This window comes from Phyllobates terribilis, unplaced genomic scaffold (assembly GCF_046119375.1).
Source record: "Phyllobates terribilis strain yellow unplaced genomic scaffold, ASM4611937v1 Scaffold_4__5_contigs__length_816908805, whole genome shotgun sequence".
Taxonomy (NCBI): Eukaryota; Metazoa; Chordata; class Amphibia; order Anura; family Dendrobatidae; genus Phyllobates; species Phyllobates terribilis.
In genome coordinates this window covers 810759550-810782146 of record NW_027362764.1, presented here as the reverse complement: position 1 = coordinate 810782146, position 22597 = coordinate 810759550, and the positions used below count along the sequence as shown (strand labels likewise).

At 52.2% G+C, this 22597-nt stretch overlaps 1 protein-coding gene across 1 annotated transcript in view; it reads left to right on the top strand.

The window, feature by feature from the left end:
* FBXL6 (F-box and leucine rich repeat protein 6) overlaps window positions 1-22597 on the top strand; it is a 154881-nt gene that overhangs the window by 18650 nt on the left and 113634 nt on the right. The window contains exons 2-6 of the mRNA XM_073680099.1: window positions 11072-11135; window positions 14733-14864; window positions 14974-15081; window positions 15199-15300; window positions 15371-15596. Coding sequence (XP_073536200.1) covers window positions 11072-11135; window positions 14733-14864; window positions 14974-15081; window positions 15199-15300; window positions 15371-15596 — 632 coding nt within the window. The remainder of the gene's footprint in view (window positions 1-11071; window positions 11136-14732; window positions 14865-14973; window positions 15082-15198; window positions 15301-15370; window positions 15597-22597) is intronic.

Here is a 22597-nt window from a genome sequence, read left to right as displayed (position 1 = left end):
GAGCACCTTGAGGGGTGCAGTTTTTAGAATGGTGTCACTTTTGGGTATTTTCTGTCATAAAGACCCCTCAAAGTCACTTCAAATAAGATGTGGTCCCTAAAAAAATGTTTTTGTAAATTTTGTTGTAAAAATGAGAAATCGCTGGTCAACTTTTAACCCTTATAGCTCCCTAACAAAAAAAAATTTTGGTTCCAAAATTGTGCTGATGTGAAGTAGACATGTGGGAAATGTTATTTATTAACTATTTTGTGTGACATCTCTCTGATTAAAGGGCATGAAAATTCAAAGTTTGAAAATTGCAAAATTTTCGCCAAATTTCCGATTTTTTCACAATCAAACGCAAGTGATATCAAAGAAATTTTACCACTGTCATGAAGTACAATATGTCACAAAAAAACAATCTCAGAATCAGGGGGATCCGTTGAAGCTCCAGAGTAATTACCTCATAAAGTGACAGTGGTCAGAATTGAAAAAATTGGCCCGGTCACGAAGGCAAAAACAGGCTCTGGCGCGAAGTGGTTAATGTCGCCCATTTCCTGTACTATTCAATTGAAAAATAAACTGAAATTTTTCCAGGAGGAAAATGAAAAATAGAAAAATAAAATAATGCGGTTGCATAAATCTGCACGCCCTTATACTAATACTTTAAAGCAGTCTTGTGAGTTTTTGGGAAGCATGGTAGCACAGTGGCTAAGCACTGCAGCCTGGCAGCGCTGGGGCATGGTAGCACAGTGGTTGAGCACTGCAGCCTGGCAGCGCTGGGGCATGGTAGCACAGTGGTTGAGCTTTGCAGCCTGGCAGCGCTGGGGCATGGTAGCACAGTGGTTGAGCACTGCAGCCTGGCAGCGCTGGGGCATGGTAGCACAGTGGTTGAGCACTGCAGCCTGGCAGCGCTGGGGCATGGTAGCACAGTGGTTGAGCACTGCAGCCTGGCAGATCTGGGGCATGGTAGCACAGTGGTTGAGCACTGCAGCCTGGCAGATCTGGGGCATGGTAGCACAGTGGTTGAGCACTGCAGCCTGGCAGCGCTGGGGCATGGTAGCACAGTGGTTGAGCACTGCAGCCTGGCAGCGCTGGGGCATGGTAGCACAGTGGTTGAGCACTGCAGCCTGGCAGCTCTGGGGCATGGTAGCACAGTGGTTGAGCACTGCAGCCTGGCAGATCTGGGGCATGGTAGCACAGTGGTTGAGCACTGCAGCCTGGCAGCGCTGGGGCATGGTAGCACAGTGGTTGAGTACTGCAGCCTGGCAGCGCTGGGGCATGGTAGCACAGTGGTTGAGCACTGCAGCCTGGCAGCTCTGGGGCATGGTAGCACAGTGGTTAAGCACTGCAGCCTGGCAGATCTGGGGCATGGTAGCACAGTGGTTGAGCACTGCAGCCTGGCAGCGCTGGGGCATGGTAGCACAGTGGTTGAGCACTGCAGCCTGGCAGCTCTGGGGCATGGTAGCACAGTGGTTAAGCACTGCAGCCTGGCAGATCTGGGGCATGGTAGCACAGTGGTTGAGCACTGCAGCCTGGCAGCGCTGGGGCATGGTAGCACAGTGGTTGAGCACTGCAGCCTGGCAGCGCTGGGGCATGGTAGCACAGTGGTTGAGCACTGCAGCCTGGCAGCGCTGGGGCATGGTAGCACAGTGGTTGAGCACTGCAGCCTGGCAGCGCTGGGGCATGGTAGCACAGTGGTTAAGCACTGCAGCCTGGCAGATCTGGGGCATGGTAGCACAGTGGTTGAGCACTGCAGCCTTGCAGATCTGGGGCATGGTAGCACAGTGGTTGAGCACTGCAGCCTGGCAGATCTGGGGCATGGTAGCACAGTGGTTGAGTACTGCAGCCTGGCAGCGCTGGGGCATGGTAGCACAGTGGTTGAGCACTGCAGCCTGGCAGCGCTGGGGCATGGTAGCACAGTGGTTGAGCACTGCAGCCTGGCAGCGCTGGGGCATGGTAGCACAGTGGTTGAGCACTGCAGCCTGGCAGCGCTGGGGCATGGTAGCACAGTGGTTGAGCACTGCAGCCTGGCAGCTCTGGGGCATGGTAGCACAGTGGTTGAGCACTGCAGCCTGGCAGCGCTGGGGCATGGTAGCACAGTGGTTGAGCACTGCAGCCTGGCAGCGCTGGGGCATGGTAGCACAGTGGTTGAGCACTGCAGCCTGGCAGCGCTGGGGCATGGTAGCACAGTGGTTGAGCACTGCAGCCTGGCAGATCTGGGGCATGGTAGCACAGTGGTTGAGCACTGCAGCCTGGCAGCGCTGGGGCATGGTAGCACAGTGGTTGAGCACTGCAGCCTGGCAGCGCTGGGGCATGGTAGCACAGTGGTTGAGCACTGCAGCCTGGCAGCGCTGGGGCATGGTAGCACAGTGGTTGAGCACTGCAGCCTGGCAGCTCTGGGGCATGGTAGCACAGTGGTTAAGCACTGCAGCCTGGCAGATCTGGGGCATGGTAGCACAGTGGTTGAGCACTGCAGCCTGGCAGCGCTGGGGCATGGTAGCACAGTGGTTGAGCACTGCAGCCTGGCAGCGCTGGGGCATGGTAGCACAGTGGTTGAGCACTGCAGCCTGGCAGCGCTGGGGCATGGTAGCACAGTGGTTGAGCACTGCAGCCTGGCAGATCTGGGGCATGGTAGCACAGTGGTTGAGCACTGCAGCCTGGCAGCTCTGGGGCATGGTAGCACAGTGGTTGAGCACTGCAGCCTGGCAGCGCTGGGGCATGGTAGCACAGTGGTTGAGCACTGCAGCCTGGCAGCGCTGGGGCATGGTAGCACAGTGGTTGAGCACTGCAGCCTGGCAGCTCTGGGGCATGGTAGCACAGTGGTTGAGCACTGCAGCCTGGCAGATCTGGGGCATGGTAGCACAGTGGTTGAGCACTGCAGCCTGGCAGCGCTGGGGCATGGTAGCACAGTGGTTGAGCACTGCAGCCTGGCAGCGCTGGGGCATGGTAGCACAGTGGTTGAGCACTGCAGCCTGGCAGCTCTGGGGCATGGTAGCACAGTGGTTGAGCACTGCAGCCTGGCAGATCTGGGGCATGGTAGCACAGTGGTTGAGCACTGCAGCCTGGCAGCGCTGGGGCATGGTAGCACAGTGGTTGAGTACTGCAGCCTGGCAGCGCTGGGGCATGGTAGCACAGTGGTTGAGCACTGCAGCCTGGCAGCTCTGGGGCATGGTAGCACAGTGGTTAAGCACTGCAGCCTGGCAGATCTGGGGCATGGTAGCACAGTGGTTGAGCACTGCAGCCTGGCAGCGCTGGGGCATGGTAGCACAGTGGTTGAGCACTGCAGCCTGGCAGCGCTGGGGCATGGTAGCACAGTGGTTGAGCACTGCAGCCTGGCAGCTCTGGGGCATGGTAGCACAGTGGTTAAGCACTGCAGCCTGGCAGATCTGGGGCATGGTAGCACAGTGGTTGAGCACTGCAGCCTGGCAGCGCTGGGGCATGGTAGCACAGTGGTTGAGCACTGCAGCCTGGCAGCGCTGGGGCATGGTAGCACAGTGGTTGAGCACTGCAGCCTGGCAGCGCTGGGGCATGGTAGCACAGTGGTTGAGCACTGCAGCCTGGCAGCGCTGGGGCATGGTAGCACAGTGGTTAAGCACTGCAGCCTGGCAGATCTGGGGCATGGTAGCACAGTGGTTGAGCACTGCAGCCTGGCAGATCTGGGGCATGGTAGCACAGTGGTTGAGCACTGCAGCCTGGCAGATCTGGGGCATGGTAGCACAGTGGTTGAGTACTGCAGCCTGGCAGCGCTGGGGCATGGTAGCACAGTGGTTGAGCACTGCAGCCTGGCAGCGCTGGGGCATGGTAGCACAGTGGTTGAGCACTGCAGCCTGGCAGCGCTGGGGCATGGTAGCACAGTGGTTGAGCACTGCAGCCTGGCAGCGCTGGGGCATGGTAGCACAGTGGTTGAGCACTGCAGCCTGGCAGCTCTGGGGCATGGTAGCACAGTGGTTGAGCACTGCAGCCTGGCAGATCTGGGGCATGGTAGCACAGTGGTTGAGCACTGCAGCCTGGCAGCGCTGGGGCATGGTAGCACAGTGGTTGAGCACTGCAGCCTGGCAGCGCTGGGGCATGGTAGCACAGTGGTTGAGCACTGCAGTTCAAATCCCATCAAGGACAACATCTGTAAGGAGTTTTTATGTTCTGTGTTTTTGTGGGTTTCCTCCGGGTTTTCCAGTTTCCTCCCACACTCCAAAGACTGATAGGGAATGTAGATTGTGAGCCCCAATGGGAACAGTGCCGATAATGTCTGTAAAGCTGCAGAATTAATGGTGCTATATAAGCAAAGCATAATAAGTAATTCCATCTTCTCCTGGTGAAGCCGTTCTTTTGGTGGTTTGGAGGTCGCTTAGGGTCATTGTCGCTGAAAGGTGAAATTCCTTCTTATCTTCAGCTTTTAAGCAGATGCCAGGAGGTTCTAATTGTCTGTATGAAATTTGTTCTGTCCATAATTCTCTCACCCCTAGTTACCCCCTTTACCCCCGAGGGTGGTCTGCACGTTAATGATCAGACAATTTTTACAATTCTGACCACTGTCCCTTTATGAGGTAATAACTTAACTCTGGAGCTTCACCGGATCCCCCCGATTCTGAGATTGTTTCTTCGTGACATATTGTACTTCATGATTGTGGTAACATTTCTTCTATATCACTTGCGCTTATTTGTGAAAAAAAAGGAAATTTGGCGAAAATTTCAGAATTTTCAAAATTTTAATTTTTATGCCCTTAAATCAGAGAGATCTGTCACACAAAATAGTTACTAAATCACATTTCCCACATGTCTACTTTACATCAGCACAATTTTGGAACCAACATTTTTTTTTATTGGGGAGCTATAAGGGTTAAAAGTTCCCCAGCGATTTCTCATTTTTCCAACAAAATTTACAAAACCATTTTTTTAGGGACCACATCACATTTGAAGTGACTTTGAGGGGTCTTTATGACAGAAAATACCCAAAAGTGACACCATTCTAAAAACTGCACCCCTCAAGGAGCCCAATACCACATTCAAGAACTTTATTAACCCTTCAGGTGCTTCACAGGAATTTTTGGAATGGGGAAGAAAAAAAATGAACATTTAACTTTTTTCACAAAAATGTTACTTTAGATCCAATTTTTTTATTTTTGCAGGGGTAACAGGAAAAAATGGACCCCAAAATTTGTTGTGCAATTTCCCCTGGGCACGCACATACCCCATATGTGGGGAAAAACCACTGTTTGGGCGCACGGCAGGGCTCGGAAGGGAAGGAGCGCCATTTGACTTTTTGATTGTAAAATTTGCTTGAATAATTAGCGGACGCCATGTTGCGTTTGGAGAGACCCTGATGTGCCTAAATAGTGGAAACCCCCCACAAGTGACACCATTTTGGAAACTAGACCCTCCAAGGCACCTATCTAGATGCATAGTGAGCACTTGGAACCCCCAGGTGCTACACAAATTGATTCATAAAAATGAAAAAGTGAAAAAAAAACAACCCCAGCCCTAACATTAGCACAACCCGAGAGTTTATTTTTTACGCCGTTCCTCGTGCGGTATAAGTGATTAGACGGCTTTATTCTTCGGGTCGGTGCGATTACAGCGATACCAGAATCATATGGGGTTTTTATGACTGACACCTGTCACACACTAAAAGACGCATTTTTGTGAAATCTAGTTTTTGCATCGCCATATTTTGAGGGCTATAATTTTTCCAGATTTTGGCCGACAGTCATGTGACGGCTTGTTTTTTGCGGGATGAGTTGGCGTTGTTATTGGTGCCATTTTTGGGCACGTGACATTTTTTGATCGCTTTCTATTCCGATTTTTAGAAGGCAGAATAAACAAAAAACAACAATTCAGGAATTGTTTTTTTTTTTTTTTATTCTGTTCCGCGTGTGGTAAAATTGATAAGGCAGCGTTATTCTTCGGGTCAGAACATTTACAGCAGTACCACATTTATGTTGTTTTTTTTGTGTTTTGCCGCTTTTACACAATAAAAGCTATTTTATAGAAAAAAATACCGTATATTCCGGCGTATAAGACGACCTGGTGTATAAGACGACCCCCCTACTTTCCTGTTAAAATATAGAGTTTAGGATATATTCACCGTATAAGACTACCCCTTTTCCAACGCATACCAAACACCGGTAAAAATTTAAAAAAAACAGATTTGAATTTAACATGGTCCTTTTTTAATTTAAATTCTTATGACATGCAGGTATATAGCAGGAAAACTGTCACTCATAAACATATTAAAATAGGGGGGACCCCACGTCATTTTTTGGGGGGGTCCCCCATTCTAATAGCTAGTAAAGGCTAGGTATTCAGCTGGGGGCTGATATTAGTAGCCTGGGAAGCTCCATGGTATTACCCCCTTCCCAGACTTCAAACATCTGCCCCAGCCGTCTGCTTAACCTCCGCTAGAGACTATAATGATGGTGGATCCCACGCCAATTTTCTTTTTAAAAAATCCTTTATTTTAACACTAAATGACAATTGAGGGGTTAATAAAGATGCAGTCCCTAAATTATTATTAATTTTGTAATTAATTTTTCCCAAAAATGTTGACGTGGGCTTCGCCATATTTTTGTGTCCAGCCAGGTACAGCAGGCAGGAACGGGCTGCCCCCAACCACCAGCTGCCTATTTGTACCTGGCCGGACACAACAATATAGGGAAGCCCTTTTTTTTTTTAATTATTTCATGAAATAATTTAAAAAAAAATACGTGGGGCTTCGCCCTATTTTTGTGTCCAGCCAGGTACAACTAGGCAGCTGGGGGCTGGAATCTGCAGCGCAGGGAGGCCCAAGCTTTCTGCCCCCCCCCCCCGCTGCAAATTGCAGTCCGCAGCCACCCCGGAAAATGGCGCGTTCATAGAAGCGCCATCTTCTGGCGCTGTACCCAACTCATCCAGGGCCCTGGTGCGGTGGCTCACTGGGTAATAAAGGGGTTAGGGCCAGCTTGGCATTATCAGCTGGCCCCAAGCCCAAAATTCATGGGGTCACGCCAATATTAGACATGACCACCATGAATTTCTAGTAAAGTATTTAAAAAAAACACAAACACCCAGAATAAAGTCCTTTAATTGAAATAAAGACACAATTCTTTATTGTTCTAAATTAAACCATACTTACCATCACGCCCATTCCAGCTGAAGCCAACGATCTCCTGCAATAAAAGTAAAATAATAAAGCAACCTCATCCTTACCTTTCCATGGTTCCCAGGACCGGTTCAGCTCTGCTACATTCACATGACAGGCTGGATCGCAGCAGAACGCTGCCATCCAGCCTGTCATCCCGCAGACACTGAGAAGAGCAGGCTTGCTTGTGCTCCTCAGTGTCTGACTGTGACGACATCCAGATGAGCCGAGATCATGTCCAATGAACTCGGCTCACCTCATGCACGTCACTGACAGCGTGGGAAAATTCTCCTGCTCCCCGCATGCGCAGTAGAAGTTTCCCACGCTGTCAGTGACGGACGTCCAGGACGTGAGCTGAGTTCATTGTCGGCTCATCTGGATGCCGTCACAGCGAGACACTGAGGAGCGCAAGCATGCCTGCGCTTCTCAGTGTCTGCGGGATGACAGGCTGGATGGCAGCGTTCTGCTGCGGTCCAGCCTGTCATGTGAATGTAGCAGAGCTGAACCGGTCCTGGGAACCATGGAAAGGTAAGGATGAGGTTGCTTTATTATTTTACTTTTATTGCAGGAGATCGTTGGCTTCAGCTGGAATGGGCGTGATGGTAAGTATGGTTTAATTTAGAACAATAAAGAATTGTGTCTTTATTTCAATTAAAGGACTTTATTCTGGGTGTTTGTGTTTTTTTGTAACTTTGACTATGGGGTTAGTAATGGGGGTGTCTTATAGACGCCTCTCCATTACTAACCTGGGCTTGATGTCAGCTGGCATTATAAGCTGACATCAACCCCAACCCTATTACCCCCTGCCACCGCTACAGGGCAGTGGGAAGAGCGAGGCTAAGTGCCAGAATTGGCGCATCCTATATGCGCCATTTCTGGGGCGGCTGACGGCTGGTGTTTCTAGCCTGGGAGGAGGCCAATATTCATGGCACCCTTCCTTGGCTATTAATATCAGCCCCCAGCTGTCTGCCTAGCCTTTGCTAGCTATTAAATTAGGGGGGACCCCACGTCATTTTTTTGGGGGGGTCCCCCATTTTAATAGCTAGTAAAGGCTAGGTATTCAGCTGGGGGCTGATATTAGTAGCCTGGGAAGCTCCGTGGGTATTACCCCCTTCCCAGGCTTCAAACATCTGCCCCAGCCGTCTGCTTAACCTCCGCTAGAGCCTAAAATTAAGGGGAACCCCACGCCAATTTTTTTAATAATAAATCCTTTATTTTAATACTAAATGACAAGTACAGTAACCAACACTATCACTGTACTTCATATATATGTGACTGACATGTTTCTATCTATCTAATCTATGTGTCAAGCTCTATTCTGTCTGTTATAAATTGTCGGGTACCGATGCTGAATTGCCGGCCGGCTTTTTTAAAGAGACGGTGCATGAAAACACTATTATTTGTTTTAATAAATCCTTTACACTAAATGACAAGTACAGTAATCAACACTGTCACTGTACTTCATATATATGTGACTGACATGTTTCTATCTATCTAATCTATGTGTCAAGCTCTATTCTGTCTGTTATAAATTGTCGGGTACCGATGCTGAATTGCCGGCCGGCTTTTTTAAAGAGACGGTGCATGAAAACACTAATATTTGTTTTAATAAATCCTTTACACTAAATGACAAGTACAGTAACCAACACTATCACTGTACTTCATATATATGTGACTGACATGTTTCTATCTATCTAATCTATGTGTGAAGCTCTATTCTTTCTATTCTAAATTGTCGGGTGCCGGCTTATGCCGCTGCTGAATTGCCGGCTTTTCATATATTGTCACAGAAGCGATGCGAACTTCCCTGCTCCGGACACAGCGCAGCGCTTCTGTGACAAGTGAAAGCTGTCGGCACAGAAGTCCTGCGCTGTGTCCGGAGCTGGGAATACGCAGCGATGTGTCAGTTTCAGCACAGAAGCGCTGACTGTCTGGACCTACCGCCGCCGTATTTTAACTCCCTCCACCTTATATTAACTCCGACATGGCAGGGATACGGCCACGGCAGCTTATTAACACCCCCAGAGTATCCCCGCATGTCAATTTCTGAAAGTTTAAAAGCATTACCGGCGTATAAGACGACCCCAGACTAGACAGAAGATTTTTCAGTCTTCAAAAGTCGTCTTATACGCCGGAATATACGGTATATTTTTGCATCGCTTTATTCTGAGAGCTATAACTTTTTTATTTTTCGGCTGATGGAGCTGTATGGCGGCTTGTTTTTTGCGGGACGAGATGACATTTTCAGCGGTACCATTTTTATTTACATTCGTCTTTTTGATCGCGTTTTGTTCCATTTTTTGTTTGGCGGTATGATGATAAAGCATCGTTCTTTGCTTCGTTTTTTTTTATTTTTTTACCGTGTTCACTAAAGGGGTTAACTAGTGGGACAGTTTTATAGGTCAGGTCGTTCCGGACGCGGCGATACCAAATATGTGTACTTTTATTGTTTTTTTGCTTTTTTTTTCATAATATTTATTGATGGGTACATTATATTTTTATTTTTAGTGGATTATTTATTTATTTTTTTTTTCACTTTCTGATAGTTTTTATACTTTATTACTTTGTCCCACTATGGGACTTTCACTTTTTTTCTGATCGCCTGCATGGCATAGGAATGCAGCACCATCCCTGTGCCATGCAGGCTGTCAGCGCTGGACAGGGAGAAAATAATTTGGAGATGCACTGCTCATGTCCAAAAAATCTTCCTGCTGTCTGGTGACCCGGATGTTGTCATGACGACATCGGGTCGTCATGGCAACACCCTGGAAGCCACGGCAGACAGCGCTGGAAGCCGGAAGAGGAGGTGAGTATACCGATCACCTCCTCTTAGCCACCGCAATGCTGCAATCTACTTCGATCGCAGCATTGTGGGGGTTAATGTGCCGGGAGCGGGTCAGGACCACTCCCTGCACATTGTCACAGCTGACACCCGGCGGCGATCGCGCCTGCACAGCCTGTGTGCACGCGCGATCGCGATGACGTACTAATACGGGTCAGGCTCTTAAAGCCCAGGGCACTGACGCGTATTAGTACATCTTGGGCTTTAAAGGGGTTAAAGCCACAGATCTAGCTGCTGAAAACCATCCCCAGAGCACAATGTTGCTCCATCATGCCTAACTGTGGGGATGGTCATCTTCTGGTGATGACCGGCGTCGCCTTTACCCCCCACCCCCCCCTTTCCCGGTCTCATCAGACAGAACACGTTTCCTGCTTCTGGCAGACGTGATGGAGGATATGGCAGAACATCGTCGGCCTAGATGTCTTTCTTTGTAAGAAAGTGCTTCTGCCTCTCACCTTGACCCCACAGGCTGGACATATGAAGAATACAGGAGCTTGTGGTCACATGCAGGACGCAACCAGGTCTGGCCAGGAATCCCTACAGCTCCTTTAATGTTGCAGTCGGCCACGAGGAACAATTCTCTTCTGGTCTTTCCTTAATTTCTGAGGGACGTTCAGTTCTCGGTAATATCGCTGTAGTGCCAGATTTCAGGCCCTTCTTGATGACACCTTCAGTGTCCATGGTAGATCTAATGCCTGGGAAATGTTTTGTCCCTCTCCTATCTGATAACTTTCCACACTGAGATCCTTTGCTGTGTTGTCAGCTTTTTATAGACCAGAAAATGTCAGGAAAATCCTCCTAGAGCAGCGACACTTTCTCTGGGGTTAATCAGAATCGCTGTAAATGACGGCGGCCGAGCGCTGACTACTATGTAACATGGGGGGGGATGTGATCGCTGATTCTGAGCACAACCACCTCCCCGATTAGAAGAGCGTACAGATTGAGCGGCAAAAATGGGGAAAAAGTTCTAAAATAGTTCTTTATTATTTTCAAAATCTGGCATTTTTTCAGGAACGTGTAGACTTTTAATGAACACTGTAGGGCTATCCTGTTATATATTATTACAGGTGTCCTAATCTTAGGTCCGCACCATAATTTCTGTGATTGTGATCCTCCTCACTTCTGTTTTTCAGACTTTCTCAGGTCGCTGACTTCTCCCTGCATCATTGGAATGATCACATCCCATTAGTTCTTCAGGTAACGCTGTATCCCGCCACCTCCCCAGCACCTTCTCATCCCGCCCCCTCCTGATCGCACCTCCCCCGCCCCCTCCTGATCGCACCTCCCCAGCGCCTTCTCATCCCGCCCCCTCCTGATCGCACCTCCCCAGCGCCTTCTCATCCCGCCCCCTCCTGATCGCACCTCCCTCGCCCCCTCCTGATCGCACCTCCCTCGCCCCCTACTGATCGCACCTCCCCCGCCCCCTCCTGATCGCACCTCCCCAGCGCCTTCTCATCCCGCCCCCTCCTGATCGCACCTCCCCAGCGCCTTCTCATCCCGCCCCCTCCTGATCGCACCTCCCCAGCGCCTTCTCATCCCACCCCCTCCTGATCGCACCTCCCCAGCGCCTTCTCATCCCGCCCCCTCCTGATCGCACCCCACAGCGCCTTCTCACCCCGCCCCCTCCTGATCGCATCTTCTCATCCCGCCCCTTCTTCATCTCCCCTCCCCAGCGCCTTATCATCCTGCCCCTCCTGATCGCACCTCCCCAGCGCCTTCTCATCCCGTCCCCTCCTGATCGCACCTCCCCAGCGCCTTCTCATCCCGCCCCCTCCTAATCGCACCTCCCCAGCGCCTTCTCATCCCGCCCCCTCCTGATCGCACCCCACAGCGCCTTCTCACCCCGCCCCCTCCTGATCGCATCTTCTCATCCCGCCCCTTCTTCATCTCCCCTCCCCAGCGCCTTATCATCCTGCCCCTCCTGATCGCACCCCACAGCGCCTTCTCATCCCACCCCCTCCTGATCGCACCCCACAGCGCCTTCTCATCCCGCCCCCTCCTAATCGCACCTCCCCAGCGCCTTCTCATCCCACCCCCTCCTGATCGCACCCCACAGCGCCTTCTCATCCCGCCCCCTCCTGATCGCACCTCCCCAGCACCTTCTCATCCCGCCCCCTCCTGATCGCACCCCACAGCGCCTTCTCATCCCACCCCCTCCTGATCGCACCCCACAGCGCCTTCTCATCCTGCCCCCTCCTAATCGCACCTCCCCAGCGCCTTCTCATCCCACCCCCTCCTGATCGCACCTCCCCAGCGCCTTCTCATCCCGCCCCCTCCTGATCGCATCTCCCCAGTGCCTTCTCATCCCGCCCCCTCCTGATCGCACCCCACAGCGCCTTCTCATCCCGCCCCCTCCTGATCGCATCTTCTCATTCTGCCCCCTCCTGATCGCACCTTCTCATCCCGCCCCCTCTTCATCTCCCCTCCCCAGCGCCTTATCATCCTGCCCCTCCTGATCGCACCTCCCCAGCGCCTTCTCATCCCACCCCCTCCTGATCGCACCCCACAGCGCCTTCTCATCCCACCCCCTCCTGATCGCACCCCACAGCGCCTTCTCATCCCACCCCCTCCTGATCGCACCGCCCCCTCCTGATCGCACCTCCCCAGCGCCTTCTCATCCCACCCCCTCCTGATCGCACCCCACAGCGCCTTCTCATCCCGCCCCCTCCTAATCGCACCTCCCCAGCGCCTTCTCATCCCACCCCCTCCTGATCGCACCCCACAGCGCCTTCTCATCCCACCCCCTCCTGATCGCACCCCACAGCGCCTTCTCATCCCACCCCCTCCTGATCGCACCGCCCCCTCCTGATCGCACCTCCCCAGCGCCTTCTCATCCCACCCCCTCCTGATCGCACCCCACAGCGCCTTCTCATCCCACCCCCTCCTGATCGCACCCCACAGCGCCTTCTCATCCCACCCCCTCCTGATCGCACCTCCCCAGCGCCTTCTCTTCCCGCCCCCTCCTGATCGCACCTCCCCCGCCCCCTCCTGATCGCACCTCCCCAGCGCCTTCTCTTCCCACCCCCTCCTGATCGCACCTCCCCCGCCCCCTCCTGATCGCACCCCACAGCGCCTTCTCACCCCGCCCCCTCCTGATCGCATCTTCTCATTCTGCCCCCTCCTGATCGCACCTTCTCATCCCGCCCCCTCTTCATCTCCCCTCCCCAGCGCCTTATCATCCTGCCCCTCCTGATCGCACCTCCCCAGCGCCTTCTCATCCCGCCCCCTCCTGATCGCACCCCACAGCGCCTTCTCACCCCGCCCCCTCCTGATCGCATCTTCTCATTCTGCCCCCTCCTGATCGCACCTTCTCATCCCGCCCCCTCTTCATCTCCCCTCCCCAGCGCCTTATCATCCTGCCCCTCCTGATCGCACCTCCCCAGCGCCTTCTCATCCCACCCCCTCCTGATCGCACCCCACAGCGCCTTCTCATCCCACCCCCTCCTGATCGCACCCCACAGCGCCTTCTCATCCCACCCCCTCCTGATCGCACCTCCCCAGCGCCTTCTCATCCCACCCCCTCCTGATCGCACCCCACAGCGCCTTCTCACCCCGCCCCCTCCTGATCGCACCCCACAGCGCCTTCTCATCCCACCCCCTCCTGATCGCACCTCCCCAGCGCCTTCTCATCCCACCCCCTCCTGATCGCACCTCCCCAGCGCCTTCTCATCCCACCCCCTCCTGATCGCACCTCCCCAGCGCCTTCTCATCCCACCCCCTCCTGATCGCACCCCACAGCGCCTTCTCATCCCACCCCCTCCTGATCGCACCTCCCCAGCGCCTTCTCATCCCACCCCCTCCTGATCGCACCTCCCCAGCGCCTTCTCATCCCACCCCCTCCTGATCGCACCCCACAGCGCCTTCTCATCCCGCCCCCTCCTAATCGCACCTCCCCAGCGCCTTCTCATCCCGCCCCCTCCTAATCACACCTCCCTCGCCCCCTCCTGATCGCACCTCCCCCGCCCCCTCCTGATCGCACCCCACAGCGCCTTCTCACCCCGCCCCCTCCTGATCGCATCTTCTCATTCTGCCCCCTCCTGATTGCACCTTCTCATCCCGCCCCCTCTTCATCTCCCCTCCCCAGCACCTTCTCATCCCGCCCCTCCTGATCGCACCCCACAGCGCCTTCTCATTCCGCCCCCTTCTCATTTCACCTCCCCAGTGTCTTCCCATCCTGCCACCTCCGCCCCTCGTCTCTCACTCTCTGTGTCTCTCGCCTCCGCCCCGTGTCTCTCACTCTCTGTGTCTCTCGCCTCCGCCCCGTGTCTCTCACTCTCTGTGTCTCTCGCCTCCGCCCCGTGTCTCTCACTCTCTGTGTCTCTCGCCTCCGCCCCGTGTCTCTCACTCTCGGTGTCTCTCACTCTCGGTGTCTCTCGCCCTCGGTGCCTCTCGCCCGCAGTGTCTCTTGCCTCCACCACGTGCCTCTCACTCTCGGTGTCTCTCACTCTCGGTGTCTCTCACTCTCGGTGTCTCTCGCCCTCGGTGCCTCTCGCCCGCAGTGTCTCTTGCCTCCACCACGTGCCTCTCACTCTCGGTGTCTCTCACTCTCGGTGTCTCTCGCCCTCGGTGCCTCTCGCCCGCAGTGTCTCTCGCCTCCACCACGTGCCTCTCACTCTCGGTGTCTCTCGCCCTCGGTGTCTCTCGCCCTCGGTGCCTCTCGCCCGCAGTGTCTCTCGCCTCCACCACGTGCCTCTCACTCTCGGTGTCTCTCACTCTCGGTGTCTCTCGCCCTCGGTGCCTCTCGCCCGCAGTGTCTCTCGCCTCCACCACGTGCCTCTCTCCTCTGTCTTGCAGAGTCTTGCCTCCTTCTGCCCGCTGCTCAGTGCTCTCACACTGTCTCACTGCAGTAAGGTGACGGCGGACGCTCTGGTGTCTGTGGGTGAACACTGCCCTCATCTCACCTCCCTCAATCTACAGGACTCTCAGGTGGGTGCACAGGACATGGATCAGTGGGTGAAGGCTTTCAGGGGTCAGTTACAGTCGCACACGTGGCTCGGTGCAGTAGGTTTTCGCTGACATGTGACTGTCTCTGCAGGTGGACAGTAAGGCCGTGTCTCTCTTTTTGGGGGTCCGTGGCTCCAGTCTCCGCTGCTTGTTTCTGACCACGAGCCACCAGACTAATAACATCCTGAGCCTGCTCGTGGTGAGGCCTCTTGGACCATCACCCCCATTCTCCTGCCGTCACCCCCATTCTGCTCCCTTTTCCCGGTGAGTATACCCCCGGCCCCTTTATTACTGACGGTGTCTTGTCTCCTGTCAGAGCGGCTCCTGCCCTGAGCTCAGAGTGCTGGAGGTGACTCGGGGGTTGATGAAGGTGCAGGTCTCTGCCGAGGGGCTCCAAGGGTCATGTCCGAAGCTGGAGGTAAGGAGGGTCCGGCTGCTTTCCTGTCCCTGCGCCCGGTGAATCTTTGACTTGTCCTCTCCACCCTCAGGTGCTGCGGTTGCTCAATCTCACCTTTGCTCTGAAGTCCCGCTCGTCTCAAGGGGGTCCTGGGTTCTGCCATCTCCAAGAGCTGAGTCTCGCCACCTCCATCTTCTCAACCATTACCAACACTGATGTTAAGAGACTCCTGAGAGACTGCACCAGTCTGAGAGTGCTGGACCTGCGCGGCTGCTACCTGGTCTCCCCAGAGGGCATCTCTGACCTGCCATGCACAGGTGAGGGGCTCCGCTGCGTCATCTCTGGGGTCAGAGGTTGTAAGGAGGAGCTGGGAACAGCAGAAGAGCTGGTGGTTAGGAGTTTAATACACGCTCCTCATAGACCAGTGTGTAACCTCACACCCCCCATAACCGCTCCTCATACACCAGTGTGCAGTCTACACCCCCCATAACCGCTCCACATACACCAGTGTGCAGCCTCACACCCCCCATAACCGCTCCTCATACACCAGTGTGCAGTCTACACCCCCCATAACCGCTCCCCATACACCAGTGTGCAGCCTCACACCCCCCATAACCGCTCCTCATACACCAGTGTGCAGTCTACACCCCCCATAACCGCTCCTCATACACCAGTGTGCAGTCTACACCCCCCATAACCGCTCCACATACACCAGTGTGCAGTCTACACCCCCCATAACCGCTCCACATACACCAGTGTGCAGTCTACACCCCCCATAACCGCTCCACATACACCAGTGTGCAGCCTACACCCCCCATAACCGCTCCTCATACACCAGTGTGCAGTCTACACCCCCCATAACCGCTCCACATACACCAGTGTGCAGCCTACACCCCCCATAACCGCTCCTCATACACCAGTGTGCAGCCTCACACCCCCCATAACCGCTCCTCATACACCAGTGTGCAGTCTACACCCCCCATAACTGCTCCTCATACACCAGTGTGCAGTCTACACCCCCCATAACCGCTCCTCATACACCAGTGTGCAGTCTACACCCCCCATAACCGCTCCTCATACACCAGTGTGCAGTCTACACCCCCCATAACCGCTCCACATACACCAGTGTGCAGCCTACACCCCCCATAACCGCTCCACATACACCAGTGTGCAGCCTACACCCCCCATAACCGCTCCACATACACCAGTGTGCAGTCTACACCCCCCATAACCGCTCCTCATACACCAGTGTGCAGTCTACACCCCCCATAACCGCTCCTCATACACCAGTGTGCAGCCTCACACCCCCCATAACCGCTCCACATACACCAGTGTGCAGCCTCACACCCCCCATAACCGCTCCTCATACACCAGTGTGCAGTCTACACCCCCCATAACTAGCACAAAGCTAGGAGGGATAGCTAATACTAGAGAAGAGAGAGAGAGGATTCAAAAAGACCTAAATAAACTGGAGCAGTGGGCAGCAACCAACAGAATGGTTTTTAACAGGGAAAAATGCAAAGTACTACATCTGGGCAATAAAAATGAAAAAAGCATATACAGAATGGGAGGAATAGAGCTAAGCAACAGTACATGTGAAAAAGACTTAGGTATACTAATAGATCATAGACTGAACATGAGTCAACAGTGTGATGCAGCAGCAAAAAAGGCAAATACAATTCTGGGAGGTATTAACAGAAGCATACAGTCTAGATCACGTGAAGTCATTATCGGTCTTTACTCCTCCTTGGTCAGACCTCATCTGGATACTGTGTCCAGTTCTGGGAGGTATTAGGAGAAGCATAGAGTCTAGATCACGTGAAGTAATTATCCCCTCTACTCCTCCTTGGTCAGATCTCATCTGGATACTGTGTCCAGTTCTGGGAGGTATTAGGAGAAGCATAGAGTCTAGATCACGTGAAGTAATTACACCCTCTACTCCTCCTTGGTCAGATCTCATCTGGATACTGTGTCCAGTTCTGGGAGGTATTAGGAGAAGCATAGAGTCTAGATCACGTGAAGTCATTATCCCCCTCTACTCCTCCTTGGTCAGACCTCATCTGGATACTGTGTCCAGTTCTGGGAGGTATTAGGAGAAGCATAGAGTCTAGATCACGTGAAGTAATTACACCCTCTACTCCTCCTTGGTCAGATCTCATCTGGATACTGTGTCCAGTTCTGGGAGGTATTAGGAGAAGCATAGAGTCTAGATCACGTGAAGTCATTATCCCCCTCTACTCCTCCTTGGTCAGACCTCATCTGGATACTGTGTCCAGTTCTGGGAGGTATTAGGAGAAGCATACAGTCTAGATCACGTGAAGTAATTATCTCCCTCTACTCCTCCTTGGTCAGATCTCATCTGGATACTGTGTCCAGTTCTGGGAGGTATTAGGAGAAGCATAGAGTCTAGATCACGTGAAGTAATTATCCCCTCTACTCCTCCTTGGTCAGACCTCATCTGGATACTGTGTCCAGCTCTGGGAGGTATTAGGAGAAGCATAGAGTCTAGATCACGTGAAGTAATTATCCCCTCTACTCCTCCTTGGTCAGACCTCATCTGGATACTGTGTCCAGTTCTGGGAGGTATTAGGAGAAGCATAGAGTCTAGATCACGTGAAGTAATTATCCCCTCTACTCCTCCTTGGTCAGACCTCATCTGGATACTGTGTCCAGCTCTGGGAGGTATTAGGAGAAGCATAGAGTCTAGATCACGTGAAGTAATTATCCCCTCTACTCCTCTTTGGTCAGACCTCATCTGGATACTGTGTCCAGTTCTGGGAGGTATTAGGAGAAGCATAGAATCTAGATCACGTGAAGTAATTATCCCCTCTACTCCTCCTTGGTCAGACCTCATCTGGATACTGCGTCCAGTTCTGGGAGGTATTAGGAGAAGCATAGAGTCTAGATCACGTGAAGTAATTATCACCCTCTACTCCTCCTTGGTCAGACCTCATCTGGATACTGTGCCCAGTTCTGGGAGGTATTAGGAGAAGCATAGAGTCTAGATCACGTGAAGTAATTATCACCCTCTACTCCTCCTTGGTCAGACCTCATCTGGATACTGTGCCCAGTTCTGGGAGGTATTAGGAGAAGCATAGAGTCTAGATCACGTGAAGTAATTATCCCCTCTACTCCTCCTTGGTCAGACCTCATCTGGATACTGTGTCCAGCTCTGGGAGGTATTAGGAGAAGCATAGAGTCTAGATCACGTGAAGTCATTATCCCCTCTACTCCTCCTTGGTCAGACCTCATCTGGATACTGTGTCCAGTTCTGGGAGGTATTAGGAGAAGCATAGAGTCTAGATCACGTGAAGTAATTATCCCCTCTACTTCTCCTTGGTCAGATCTCATCTGGATACTGTGTCCAGTTCTGGGAGGTATTAGGAGAAGCATAGAGTCTAGATCACGTGAAGTCATTATCCCCCTCTACTCCTCCTTGGTCAGACCTCATCTGGATACTGTGTCCAGCTCTGGGAGGTATTAGGAGAAGCATAGAGTCTAGATCACGTGAAGTAATTATCCCCTCTACTTCTCCTTGGTCAGATCTCATCTGGATACTGTGTCCAGTTCTGGGAGGTATTAGGAGAAGCATAGAGTGTAGATCACGTGAAGTAATTATCTCCCTCTACTCCTCCTTGGTCAGATCTCATCTGGATACTGTGTCCAGTTCTGGGAGGTATTAGGAGAAGCATACAGTCTAGATCACGTGAAGTCATTATCCCCCTCTACTCCTCCTTGGTCAGACCTCATCTGGATACTGTGTCCAGCTCTGGGAGGTATTAGGAGAAGCATAGAGTCTAGATCACGTGAAGTAATTATCCCCTCTACTTCTCCTTGGTCAGATCTCATCTGGATACTGTGTCCAGTTCTGGGAGGTATTAGGAGAAGCATAGAGTGTAGATCACGTGAAGTCATTATCCCCCTCTACTCCTCCTTGGTCAGATCTCATCTGGATACTGTGTCCAGTTCTGGGAGGTATTAGGAGAAGCATAGAGTCTAGATCACGTGAAGTCATTATCCCCCTCTACTCCTCCTTGGTCAGATCTCATCTGGATACTGTGTCCAGTTCTGGGAGGTATTAGGAGAAGCATAGAGTCTAGATCACGTGAAGTCATTATCCCCCTCTACTCCTCCTTGGTCAGATCTCATCTGGATACTGTGTCCAGTTCTGGGAGGTATTAGGAGAAGCATAGAGTCTAGATCACGTGAAGTAATTATCCTCCTCTACTCCTCCTTGGTCAGACCTCATCTGGATACTGTGTCCAGTTCTGGGAGGTATTAGGAGAAGCATAGAGTCTAGATCACGTGAAGTCATTATCCTCCTCTACTCCTCCTTGGTCAGACCTCATCTGGATACTGTGTCCAGTTCTGGGAGGTATTAGGAGAAGCATAGAGTCTAGATCACGTGAAGTAATTATCCTCCTCTACTCCTCCTTGGTCAGACCTCATCTGGATACTGTGTCCAGTTCTGGGAGGTATTAGGAGAAGCATAGAGTCTAGATCACGTGAAGTAATTATCCTCCTCTACTCCTCCTTGGTCAGACCTCATCTGGATACTGTGTCCAGTTCTGGGAGGTATTAGGAGAAGCATAGAATCTAGATCACGTGAAGTAATTATCCTCCTCTACTCCTCCTTGGTCAGACCTCATCTGGATACTGTGTCCAGTTCTGGGAGGTATTAGGAGAAGCATAGAGTCTAGATCACGTGAAGTCATTATCCTCCTCTACTCCTCCTTGGTCAGACCTCATCTGGATACTGTGTCCAGTTCTGGGAGGTATTAGGAGAAGCATAGAGTCTAGATCACGTGAAGTCATTATCCCCCTCTACTCCTCCTTGGTCAGACCTCATCTGGATACTGTGTCCAGTTCTGGGAGGTATTAGGAGAAGCATAGAGTCTAGATCACGTGAAGTAATTATCCTCCTCTACTCCTCCTTGGTCAGACCTCATCTGGATACTGTGTCCAGTTCTGGGAGGTATTAGGAGAAGCATAGAGTCTAGATCACGTGAAGTAATTATCCTCCTCTACTCCTCCTTGGTCAGACCTCATCTGGATACTGTGTCCAGTTCTGGGAGGTATTAGGAGAAGCATAGAATCTAGATCACGTGAAGTCATTATCCTCCTCTACTCCTCCTTGGTCAGACCTCATCTGGATACTGTGTCCAGTTCTGGGAGGTATTAGGAGAAGCATAGAATCTAGATCACGTGAAGTCATTATCCCACTCTACTCCTCCTTGGTCAGACCTCATCTGGATACTGTGTCCAGTTCTGGGAGGTATTAGGAGAAGCATAGAGTCTAGATCACGTGAAGTAATTATCCTCCTCTACTCCTCCTTGGTCAGACCTCATCTGGATACTGTGTCCAGTTCTGGGAGGTATTAGGAGAAGCTCAGAGTCTAGATCACGTGAAGTAATTATCCCCTCTACTCCTCCTTGGTCAGACCTCATCTGGATACTGTGTCCAGTTCTGGGAGGTATTAGGAGAAGCATAGAGTCTAGATCACGTGAAATAATTATTGGTCTTTACTCCTCTTTGGTCAGACCTCATCTGGAATACTGTGTACAGTTTTGGGCACCACATTTTAAAAAAGACATAGACAAACTGGAGCAAGTTCAGAGAAGAGCGACCAGAATGGTGACTGGTCTGCAAACCATGTCCTATGAGGAATGGTTACAGGATCTGGGAATGTTTAGCTTGCAAAAAAGAAGACTGAGAGGAGACTTAATAGCTGTCTACAAATATGTCAAGGGCTGTCACATTGTAGAAGGATCATCTTTATTCTCATTTGCACAAGGAAAGACTAGAAGCAACGGGATGAAACTAAATGGGAGGAGACACAGATTAGATATTAGAAGACACTGTATGACAGTGAGGAGATCAATGAGTGGAACAGGCGGCCACGAGAGGTGGTGAGGTCTCCTTCAATGGACGTCTTCAAACAGAGGCTGGACAGACATCTGTCTGAGATGATCTAGTGAATCCTGCTTTGAGCAGGGGGTTGGACCAGATGACCCAGGAGGTCTCCTCCAACTCTACCATTCTATGATTCTATGATTCCACATACACCAGTGTGCAGTATACACCCCCCATAACCGCTCCTCATACACCAGTGTGCAGTATACACCCCCCATAACCGCTCCTCATACACCAGTGTGCACTCTACACTCCCCATAACCGCTCCTCATACACCAGTGTGCAGCCTCACACCCCCCATAACCGCTCCTCATACACCAGTGTGCAGTCTACACCCCCCATAACCGCTCCTCATACACCAGTGTGCAGTCTACACCCCCCATAACCGCTCCTCATACACCAGTGTGCAGTCTACACCCCCCATAACCGCTCCTCATACACCAGTGTGCAGCCTACACCCCCCATAACCGCTCCTCATACACCAGTGTGCAGTCTACACCCCCCATAACTGCTCCTCATACACCAGTGTGCAGTCTACACCCCCCATAACCGCTCCTCATACACCAGTGTGCAGTCTAGACCCCCCATAACCGCTCCCCATACACCAGTGTGCAGCCTCACACCCCCCATAACCGCTCCTCATACACCAGTGTGCAGTCTACACCCCCCATAACCGCTCCTCATACACCAGTGTGCAGCCTCACACCCCCCATAACCGCTCCTCATACACCAGTGTGCAGTCTACACCCCCCATAACTGCTCCTCATACACCAGTGTGCAGCCTCACACCCCCCATAACCGCTCCTCATACACCAGTGTGCAGTCTACACCCCCCATAACCGCTCCTCATACACCAGTGTGCAGTCTACACCCCCCATAACCGCTCCCCATACACCAGTGTGCAGCCTCACACCCCCCATAACCGCTCCTCATACACCAGTGTGCAGTCTACACCCCCCATAACCGCTCCTCATACACCAGTGTGCAGTCTACACCCCCCATAACCGCTCCTCATACACCAGTGTGCAGCCTCACACCCCCCATAACCGCTCCTCATACACCAGTGTGCAGTCTACACCCCCCATAACCGCTCCCCATACACCAGTGTGCAGTCTACACCCCCCATAACCGCTCCTCATACACCAGTGTGCAGTCTACACCCCCCATAACCGCTCCACATACACCAGTGTGCAGTCTACACCCCCCATAACCGCTCCTCATACACCAGTGTGCAGTCTACACCCCCCATAACCGCTCCTCATACACCAGTGTGCAGTCTACACCCCCCATAACCGCTCCTCATACACCAGTGTGCAGTCTACACCCCCCATAACCGCTCCCCATACACCAGTGTGCAGTCTACACCCCCCATAACCGCTCCACATACACCAGTGTGCAGTCTCA